Below are 11,473 nucleotides of genomic sequence, written 5' to 3' on the forward strand. Positions count from 1 at the left end.
AGTACCTTGAGGAATCGTGACCATGCCGTTTACAGCAGTGGCCAGAATCTTAATTTCACCTGTGAAATCACTATTTATTATGCCAGGGTAAACCTGGACCCCTCGGAGGGCCACAGAAGCATGGCCAAGGACAAGTGCGCAAACCTTAGGAGGCAAGGGCCCTGTCACCCCTGTAGGAATGACCTGAGCCCCTTCAAGGGAGTTTAATACTGTTTCGGCCGCGGCACACAAGTCCAATCCGGCATTCCTTGGAGTTGCTCTCTGGGCTGGATTGCTTACAGCCTAACTTAGCTCCTAAAGTTAGTGCTGTGCAGTGACTTCACTGAAGACTTGGACTGGACTCATTCCTAAAGAGCTGAATTTGATTTCAACCACATTATGTCAGTATGTATGGATTCATGCATTTCCTTGAAACAGCAACTTTAATTGAACTTAGGGCTACGCTGATAGCAATCAAGTATCAGGTACTCTCCTGTCTTCATCCCCCACAGTAACAGCATTAGAGAGCACACACCTTGATAGCTTTATGTTAAGTGGGTGCTAGAGATGTGAATTCAGAGTCTCATGCTTACAAAGCAAGCACTCTTATCTACTGAGCCACGTCTTCAGTCCTAAGCTTCCCTTTTTAAAGAAGAAAGAAAAAGAATGAAGGAAGGAATGACATATCATGTTGACTCACTTATTTAGTGACCTGGTTAATTTCTATGCAAATATGACTTCTTATTCATGTAAGATGCATCTTGCAGAAAGTATTATAAAGCCCTTCAGATAATCACAATCTATAACCAACAGCAAGTGATGGATATGGTGTCTTGCCTTACTTAAGCCAAGAAACACTATATTGAACTGAATTTCTCCTTTGTATTCCAGAGGGAGTGGTCTTTTTTTAAAAAAAAATACATCTCATTATACCAAACCAGAAATGTTTAAAAAAAAAAAAAAAAAACTGTATTTTTCCATGTGCTCCTTGTGGGAATCAGTACCACGTTTACATCAACATCTGAAACTTAACTACTGGCAGCAGAGTAGAAGTTGCTACTATAAAAACTGTCCTGAGATTATAGCTAGAAAGAAAATGGAGACATCAATTAATTAAACATGGACCAAGAGCTCTGAACACAACTCTGAAACATTCAAGATGCCCAATGATAAAGAAAAACAAACAAACACACCCTGGCCCCAGGACACAGAAAAGTCCAACTAGAGCTTGGCTAGAAGCTTCCACCCTCCTGATTAGCCCTAATAGTGTCAGATGATGCCATGCAGGCTGCTAGGAGAGAATTGTCAACAGCAGTCTTACTCAGCTGTGTACCCTGTTGCAACACTACTGATTGATCTGCCAAGATGAACCTAGTGGTGTAAAGGTGGCAAGTCCATTGTAGGGGAAACCAACCACTTTCTGATTAGATCTGATACCTGCTTCAGAGGAATAAATTCATTTCTGGAATTGTTATAACCCTATCACAAGCCTGTGACTGGGAGAATGAGGCCCCATTGGGAAAGTTACTGCTGTTGTTCTGCTAAATGGATGTGATATACCTGTCAAATTACCTTCTAAATAACTGTTTGTGCCCACATATTAGTGCTATTATCAGCTTTAGTCAGAAAAGCTCCTTTGTTCAGTGGCCAATGGTAACAGCAGAAACTCAAAACTGGTCGAAGTACTAAGAATAAATGACTGTTGAATGGCCAGCCATAAATGGTATAGCTATATCACTTCCTCCAATGTTCAAGGAACATGGTGAAAAGGGGGATAGAAATAATGTAAGAGCCAAAGGAAGGATTAGAGAAATGAAACACTGACTTCCAAGAATTACATGGCTAGTATACTCTTGAATTCACAGCAGCTCTTATTATAGGCACAAGATCTTCACAAGACTGGGCCTGTGCTGTGGGATGTTCTGTATGTCCTGTGGGAGCCCGTTCTTGGGTTCCTCATGGCTTTACCCAACAGAGGATGATCAGGACCACAAGCCTGAGTGCAGTTGTCTGAGATGGTCTGCACTTGGCTGTGCTGTGTGATGGTCTGTATGTCAAGTTGCTCTGATTGGTCAATAAATAAAACCTGATTGGCCGTGGCTAGTCAGGAAGTATAGGCGGGACTAACAGAGAGGAGAAAAGAAAGAACAGGAAGGCAGAAGGAGTCACTGCCAGCTGTCCACCAGGACAAGCAGCATGAAAAGATGCAGGTAAGCCACGAGCCACATGGCAGGGTATAGATTTATGGAAATGGATTAATTTAAGCTATAAGAACAGTTAGCAAGAAGCCTGCCACAGCCATACAGTTTGTAAGCAATATAAGTTTCTGTGTTTACTTGGTTGGGTCTGAGTGGCTGTGGGACTGGCAGGTGACAAATTTGTCCTGACTGTGGGCAAGACAGGAAAACTCTAGCTATAGCCTGTCAGCACACTGTCATGAAAAGAAAATGGGCTCATAGGGCCTTAACTCTGAGGATTTATACAAGGTTACTGGTTGATGGTAGAGGAAGACACATTTTCATCTGTTGTGTAGCCACTGGTAAGGTACCCATTCTCCTGTAAACAAACCCTCACACATGCTCCTGCAAACAGCCCAAATGAAACTCATTAGATCACAAAACAATAAGACGTGAAAGTGGAATCAGAATTAGCTGGGAAAAGATTAATGGGTGTGGGAAGGGTACAAAAGAGGGTAATGGATGATGAATATGTTCAGAATACATTATATGCATATATAAAATAGCTTCAGATGTCTCAATGAAAACCTTTAAGGAGTGATCAACTACTTTCTAAACTGCTATGACTAAATCAAGAAAGAAGTTAGTAATTGAAAAATAAACTATGATTAATTGAGCTTGTAGTTTGTGTGTTTCAGGAGATCAACAGCTCTTCCTGGAGTGTAGTCTGTCTGTCTTGTTTTGTTTTGTTTTGTTTTGAAGGTCTTTTCACATCTACTGAGTTTAAGAGCTTATGGCTGTTGTGGAGGTATCTTTGTGGATTTCTGGGGACCTCTCTAGCACTTTGCTTCTTCCTATTTCCATGGGGTCTTCATTTATCGTGGTGTCTCTTTCCTTGTTCTCCTCCTCTGTTCTTGATCCAGCTAGGATCTCCTGCTCCCCTAAGCTCTCTTTCCCCTGACCCTTGCCCTTCATTACTCCCCCTCACATCCAGTTTGCTCATGTAGATTTCATCCATTTCTCTGTTGTTGGATGATCCCTGTGTCTTTCTTAGGGGCCTCTACTAGGTAGCCTCCCTGGAGTTGTGAGTAGCAGTCTAGCCATCCTTTGTTTTACATCTAGTATCCACCTATGAGTGAGCATATACCATGTTTGTCATTTTGAGTCTGGGTTACGTCACTCAGGATGATTTTTTTCTAGATCCATCCATTTGTCTGCAAACCTCATGATGTCATTGTTTTTCTCTGCTGAGTAGTACTCCATTGGGTATATGTACCACATTTTATTTATCCATTCTTCAGTTGAAGGGCATCTAGGTTGTTTCCAGGTTCTGGCTATTATAAACAACGCTGCTATGAACATAGCTGAACATGTGCCCTTGTGGTATGATTGAGCATTCCTTGGGAATATGCCCAAGAGTGGTATAGCTGGGTCTTAGGGGAGATTGATTCCCAATTTTCTAAGAAAGCGCCATATTGATTTCCAAAGTGGTTGTACAAGCTTGCATTCCCACCAGCAGTGGAGGAGAGTTCCCCTAGTTCCACATCCTCTCCAGCATAAAGTGTCTTCAGTGTTTTTGATCTTAGCTATTCTAACAGGCGTAAGGTGGTATCTCAGAGTTGTTTTGATTTGCATTTCCCTGATGATTAGGGATGTTGAGCAATTCCTTAAATGTCTTTCAGCCATTTGAGTTCCCTCTGTTGAGAATTCTCTGTTTAGTTTTATAGCCCATTTCTTAACTGGACTGTTGGGCATTTTGATGTCTAATTTCTTGAGTTCCTTATGTATTTTGGATATCAGTCCTCTGTCAGATGTTGGTGAAGATCTTTTCCCATTCTGTAAGCTGTCGCTTTGTCTTGCTGACCGTGTCCTTTGCTCTACAAAAGCTTCTCAGTTTAAAGAGGGACCATTTATTAATTGTTTATCTGTGTCTGTGCTACTGGTGCTATATTTAGGAAGTGATCTATGGTGCCAATGCATTCAAAACTACTTCCTACTTTTTCTTCTATCAGGTTCAGAGTAACTGGATTTATGTTGAGGTCTTTGATCCACTTGGACTTAAGTTTTGTGCATGGTGACAGATATGGATCTATTTGCAGCCTTCTACATGTTGACATCCAGTGACTTACTCTGGTAATCGGATGGCCAAAAATCCTAACTGTCGTGGTAGAACTCTCATCCAATGACTGATGGAAGCAGATGTAGAGATCCATGGCCAGGCCCCAGGTGGAGCTCTGGGAGTCCAATCAGCAAGAAAGAGGAGAGATTGTATGAGCAAGAGATGTTAAGACCATGATTGGAAAAAGCACAGGAACAAATAGCCGAACTAGTGGAAACACATGAACTATGTATGAACCAATAGCTGAGGAGCCCCCAACTGGATCAGGCCCTCTGGATAAATGAGACAGTTGATTAGTTTGAACTGTTTGGAAGACCCCCAGGCAGTGGGACCATGACCTGTCCTTAATGCGTGAACTGGCTTTTTGGAGCCTGGGGCCTATGCAGGGACACTTTGCTCAGCCTGGGTGAAGGGAGGAGGGGACTGGACCTGCCTGGACTGAATCTACCAAGCTGAGCTAAATCCCCAGGGGAGTCCTTGCACTGGAGGAGATGGGGATGGGAGGTGGATTGGAGGGAGGGGGAGAGAGGGGAGGACAGGGGAATCCATGGCTGATATGTAAAATTAAAGTAAATTATAAAATTTAAAATAATAATAATAAAAAAGAGCTTATGGCTGGGGTTAATACAATTAGGGTACATCTCAGGCACTAATTTCTCTAGGTCTGCATTCTGCAGTGTTCATATATGTCTATTTCTACCACTAACCAGAAACAAATAGATCATCCTGGGAACTATAGATGAGGCTGCTCTATTCTAGTAGCCCATATTGTACTTCCTTTCATTCTACTACTCACAGGAAATTGACCATCTAATTCCATAAGGAAAAAAAAGAATTTCCATCATTTAAACACTGGCCATGTATTCACCAACTACTTAAGATATTTTTCATATATTGATTCACTTTAGAATGAAATTCTACTGTTATATCATTTTAGAGATTAGACCATTATCAGTGTATTAAGTGATTTCCCTAAAAATAATCTTGGGGAGATGGAAACTGTTAGAAGAACTGAGGTGGGTTCCTGTAGTTGCATTTTCTAGAAATCCAACATGTGAGAGTCATGTTTACCTTTGGCTTCCATGCAAGCCCACTCTGTAAATTAAAGGGATAAAATGCAAGCAACATGCCCACATCTTGAGGAATGAACTAGAGAATGGCTCAATTCTTAAAAATCCCATAATCCCCAAGAACAAAGCAAAGGCTTAAGCTAATCAAGCTCAGAAGCTAAGAAATGAATAAATATTTTAAGGAAACTTTCCCTTGGGCTTGGCATTTTTAAAGGACCAGAAGGGGTACTTGGGGAGCAAATGAGGTTCCTTATTGATTAATAGAGAACACTGGAGCAGTGCTTAGAGGATTCTATCATTTGTAACCTGAATTTTTTTCCACTCAGATTTCTACATTGTCAATTAGTGCCTGAAAAGACTTAGCTAATTTGCATTCTTAGGATGTCAGGTGTTATAATTACTTTGTACTACAACCTACACAAGCCCTGGTTGGGTTTATAGCATGAATCTTAACAGGTCTTATTAACAAAATCAAACCCAAGGCCAGGTGTTGGGGTGAATGCTGGTAGATCAGAGAGACAGAACAGGCCACAGCTTCCTCATGTCGCCAATTCCTCAACTGATCCTGTTTCCTCAGACTGGAAGCCTCTCAGTCCTCATTCCAAATGAATCTCAGCTGAACTGTGCTGCTCCAAAGCCTGAAAGCTTATCCAGCCAAATGCTTAATCAGCCAAAATGCTCTAGTTTCTGGTCCTCACGCCTTATATACCTTTCTGCTTTCTACCACCACTCTCCCTGGGATTAAAGGCTTGCTTTCTGAGATTAAAGGCATGATGAGTCACCATGCCTGGCTGTTTCCTTGAACACATGGATTTCTGCCTCTGGAATGCTAGGATTAAAGGCATGTGCTACCGCTGACTTTATGTTTAATATTGTAATTCTTAGAAGCATAAAACTCATGACTTTGCAAGACCTAAATTTTCAGCAGAAACTGTGAGATTCCTCTATGTACCATTCCCTCAGTGGTGATATCCTTAAACACCTCCTATGATATGAAGCTCATTTCATCTTTGGAATACTGTTTCTGTTTTATCTATTCTTCTTTGATAATTATTTGTCAGGAAGTTTTCTAGGTCTTTACCACCTCATGAAAATTTTCTTCTCTTATTTCTGGGGCAGTTCTTTATCAGTTATCTAGAGTAACCATTATAAGCCAAATTCTGGACTGAGCTCTAGGCAGACACAGATGGACAAGAGACAGTTGCTGAACTAAATGAGTTACTAGTCTGTGATGGAAGAGAGATAAAATGAAATCATGACAATGCAGGAACCAAAGCCTATTTTGGAGCATAGCTGAAGATAGTGGGAGGAATGGGAGCAGACCCTAGTCTCCATCTCTTCACTCTTGCCCTAGGTCAGGACCTCTCTATTTCTCATCTATTTGACAGGAGGAGTGAGCTCTGGTCTTTATAGCACAATAAGGTGACTAGTATTAGTAACGGAATGCATATTTAAAAACATCTAAAAGGATTTTAAGTATACATGACACAAAAAAAATAATGTTTGAAATGATGGATATCCTATTTTCTCTGTTTTGAGCACCACATATTGCATGCATGTATTGAATTATCACATTGTACCCTGTAAATATATATAATTATTGTATGCCAATTAAAATAAAATAAATTCACAGAGACTGTGACAGCATGCACAAGGCCTGCACAGGTCTAAGCCAGATAGGGTCTCAACACTGAAAGAGGAGGTGGACACAAGCCCACATCTATAACCTAAAATCTATCTTCAACTGACAACCATGCAAAAAGGAAAAATAAATTTTCTCCAGCAGAGTCTCACTGGGTATACAAACACACTTAAGGGCAGGCACCATTCTCAGCAGTAGATGGCTAATACAAAGGAACTCAATGGTATTTTTGGAGGGATTACTGTTGTTGTTGTTGTTTTATAATGCTTTGTCTGGGCATTTTTAAACCCTAATAGTCTTTTGCTTACATATTGTGGTTTCCTGTTCTGTCTTTTTATGGGATTTCTGTGTGTACAAGTGCATGTGTCTCTGCATCTGTATGTGTCTTTTGTGCCTTTTCTTTGGCTTTTTTTCTTTGTTTCTTTTGTCCTATTCTGGTTTCTTGGTTTGTTGGTTTTTAACTGCCTGTTTGTTTTCTAATGAAAGAAAAAGAAAGGGTATAGATTTGGGTGGGTGTGGATGTGGGGAGGATCTTGGGGAGTTAGGGGAGGAGAAATCATGATCAGAATATATTGTAGGGGGAAAAATCTACTTTCAATAAAAACAAATTGAAAATAAAATAAAATGGACCCAACCTTAACAGTACACAAACACAAAAGAAAGAAATAGAAGCCTGTTCATTCTCTGGTTAATGTTCAATCCCTAAAAAGGATGTTTTATCTTTGTGTTTATTGCCATCTGTTTCACTGAGCTTTTGAGGATGTTCTTTTTTTAAATATCAACCTGCCTTTGGATTCAGGAAAACAATTAGATAAACAGAAAGGCTCACTCTGCCGTCAGACCAGGAGCACTGATGCCCCTTGGTGGCTAGATATGGTAGTCACCTTAGCCATTCCAGGTGAAAGCATAAAAGAGATGATGCTCCAGACCTACAAGTTAGCACAAGGTTTCCCTTCTGTCTGATTGATGAGTAAGTTACCATCCTCATACTTCAGGTGAGAGGCTGAGACTCACATCTTTGAATTAGTGCCAGAGCTCTAATCTATACCTTCAGGTTTGTGGCCAAATGCACTTTTAGTACACATTATATATAGCCTGTCCCCTAGAGAAAACCCAAAACATCCTCTATACTCCTGCACTTCACTGTAAGAAAAGGAGATACTGTTAGAATATGTTAAAGCATGACATAAATAATCAAGGCCCAGAAAAATGAAGAGGAAATGTGGACACTCAAAATCAGAAATTTAAACCCTCTTCCCTTGTAAAACTTGGTGAAAATTGTTGACCACTTACCTATTGCTACAAAAAAGGTAAGTTTACATCTATAGACATCATTCTGATTGCCTGCTGTTCCAATATCCATTCTTGCACAAAGGCTTTTCTATGGATGTATATGAGAACATCTCTCAAATCAAAGCAATACATGAAATGTTTTGAGCCAAACACGGAAATTCAGGTGAGACTTCCCAAATCGAAGAGAATTTTACATTCTATCCATTGCTAACAGGAGAGCATTTTTTCAGTCAGTCTGTATAATCAAATCTAGTGATGAGAAAGGGGCTCACTCTCCCAAAAGCTAGCCTATTGCCTATTTAGCTGTGTGTGTAGAAACTTCATCCCAGTGCAGCAAAGTTAGATAGTGAGTGAGGGCAGAAGACACCCTCACTGATAGAGTTGCTTGTTTAATAGAAACAGAGCAAATGCTGAGGGAGATTTTTCTACAAAGATCCAAAGGGAATCAAAGGGAGGGGGGAAGAAAAAGGGTAGAGAAGAAGGGGAATACTTGGTCAAAATACATTAAATACCTGTGTGAATGTGCTTGTATTACACCCAGTACCATGTACAATTTATATACACCAATAAAAGGAAAATGAAAGGAAAGTTCATTTTATGTTGACTTTTTAAATAATTCATTTTGTCATTATTTCACTTAAAAAAAACTTTCAAACCCATAGCCAATATTCTCTTTTGTGGCCAATGAAAAGAAAGGTACACATCTATAGGACAATAGCCCTTCCTATGACAATTGGAAAAGGGTCCCAGGTTGTTAGGTTATTTTAGAAGTCACAGTCCTTAACACATACATTGAATAAATATTAGTACTGAAATTGACATATTTAAAATAATCATCCATGAACTAATTGAGCAAACTCCTTCAAAATGTGGGGTCTCACTCTCATGCCCTAGGTCAGGATCCCTCTGTATGCTATGATGTCTCTGTAAGTAGATTTCATTTCATATGCCTTGCCTGCCTGAGTTAGTTGAGCTCTTTGAACCCATGAATTTGAATCTCTTCTCTACTTTTTTCTCCCCTCTTGCTATTTTATCTATTTTATCTAAATGTATGGTGACCCTTCTCACTCTATCCATTGGGTCTCTCATGCTCATTTTCAAACTTTCCATGTAATTTGTTTCTCCAGGCAGAACTTTGGACTATTATTTGTAACATGTCTTCTGATTTAATATTTTTTCAGTTGTGTTTGGCTTTCTGTTTAGTCCAGCCATTCAATTCTCAAGTTTCATTATTAGTGATTTGAATTATAAGCCTTCTCTTCAATTCTTTTTCCAATTTTCTATAACACTTTTGGTGATTTCATGTTCCTTGCAGATATTTTCAAGCTTCTTTTAGAATATAATAAACAACTATTACTGCACTCTATAGAGCTGAAGTAACAAACAGTCATGAGCCTCTTGACACGGCTCCTAGGAATTGAACTCAGGTCTTCTGGAAGAAAGGTTCTCTCCAGCCACACTTCATCATTTCTTGTCTTACTACCAAAGTGTACCCTTCACTGTGGTGTGGAAGCACAGGATGAGAATGCAGCTAGGAGAACTTCCAGGGCAGCACTACTCTACCTGGGCCATGGTCCCACATCCAAGCTGGATTTTTTTTTTTTTCTATTTCAGTTGTATTTGTTAACTTCCCAGTTTAACTCACAATTTTTTCTGACATATAGCCATATGAATTTGAGGTCACTTTTCTGAAAATGCACTAAAATTACTTATGTTTGCCTGTTAACTTTTTTAAATGGTGATGAAAGAACACTACAAACATACCACTATTGAGACAAAATAGGAACAAAGCTCAAAAACACCAGACAAAAGCCAAGTAAGAGTAAAAATGCTAATTTTATCAATACGTTGCTCCCAACTCCACTGTATAGCCCAAGATGGCCTGCTGGAATTGCAGGCCTGCATTATCACATCCAGCTTCTCCTCTTTCTAATATTTAAGCCCTCAGTGCCTGAGTTTAAACTCTTACAATGTTAAATAGAAGGCTGATATGGATGGAGTTATTGTCACAAGAGTCTAGGACAGAGGTATAAGGCAAGCAAATGGCACCACTGGGTGCTGCCCATGCACACACTCTGTTAGACTAGATTACTCAGGCTGGCTGGGCTCAGAGGCTGGCCTGAACTTTGTAGGTCATTCTTACTTTATTGGGTTCTATTTTATTCCATATGTGTTTGTTCCACTATTTTGTAATTAGGACAAGGTGAGAGGTTCAATTAGTCTAAAAATGCTTAGCCACACCTCAAATTGTCTTACTCAAATATTTTTATCCTTCTGAACATATACCTAATTTCCACCTACAGTTATTTTAAAGATATACAGTAAATCAGCTGAAAAGACAGGTGGGGCATGGGGCTAAGGACTGCCACCACCCTTGGGCATGGCTCTGGTGAGTGAGTTGCTCAATGGTGGTGGGCAGGACCATCTAGTGAGTCTTCTCTAGGAAGGCCTTGCAGCACCCAAGGCATTGCTGGTACACCACTTCGAAGTCAAAATCATTGCCATAATAGGGATCTTCAATAATGAGTTGTTTCTGTGGATCACAGCTCCCAAGTAACTCAATTTTAGCTTTGCAGTTTTTAAATTGATTACTTCTTCTATTCAAATCTCTCAGATTGCTTTCATCCATACACAGTATATAATCGAATGTGGCAAAGTCTTCTCTTGTAATCTGCCGTGCAACATGATTCATGGGGATGCCATGTTTTCTCATGCAGCTCTGCCCACGATAGTCAGGGGGATTCCCCACTTCATAGGTGGATGTAGCCGCACTGTCTATCCTCCAATTGTCTGAAACATTGTCATCAGTTACCAATTTTCTGAAAACTGCTTCTGCAGTGGGTGAATAGCAAATATTACCGAGACACACGAACAACACTGACTTGGACCCAACCTCTGCCATCTTTTGGTACAGACGCTGGCGCCCAGAGCCCAACCTGGATTTTTAAAAAGTATTTTATAGCCGGGCGGTGGTGGTGCACGCCTTTAATCCCAGCACTCGGGAGGCAGAGACAGGCTGATCTCTGTGAGTTCGAGGCTAGCCTGGGCTACCAAGTGAGTTCCAGGAAAGGCGCAAAGCTACACAAAGAAACCCTGTCTCGAAAAACAAAAAAAAAAAAAAGTATTTTATACATTTTATACATTCACTTTATTTTAGTATGTATGTATGGTGAGTACACGATATGGCGTGTGT

At 40.2% G+C, this 11,473-nt stretch overlaps 1 protein-coding gene across 1 annotated transcript; it reads right to left on the reverse strand.

Annotated features, from left to right (window-relative positions):
- Positions 1–10,458: 10,458 nt before the first annotated feature.
- Positions 10,459–11,182, reverse strand: LOC114688175 (low molecular weight phosphotyrosine protein phosphatase). The gene has a single exon (XM_028862802.2). It carries the CDS (start codon positions 11,180–11,182, stop codon positions 10,706–10,708), a length of 477 nt encoding a protein of 158 aa, XP_028718635.1. The 3' UTR covers positions 10,459–10,705.
- Between the last annotated feature and the right edge of the window lie 291 nt (positions 11,183–11,473).

Source organism: Peromyscus leucopus, chromosome X (genome assembly GCF_004664715.2).
Source record: "Peromyscus leucopus breed LL Stock chromosome X, UCI_PerLeu_2.1, whole genome shotgun sequence".
In the NCBI taxonomy this organism is placed as follows: Eukaryota; Metazoa; Chordata; class Mammalia; order Rodentia; family Cricetidae; genus Peromyscus; species Peromyscus leucopus.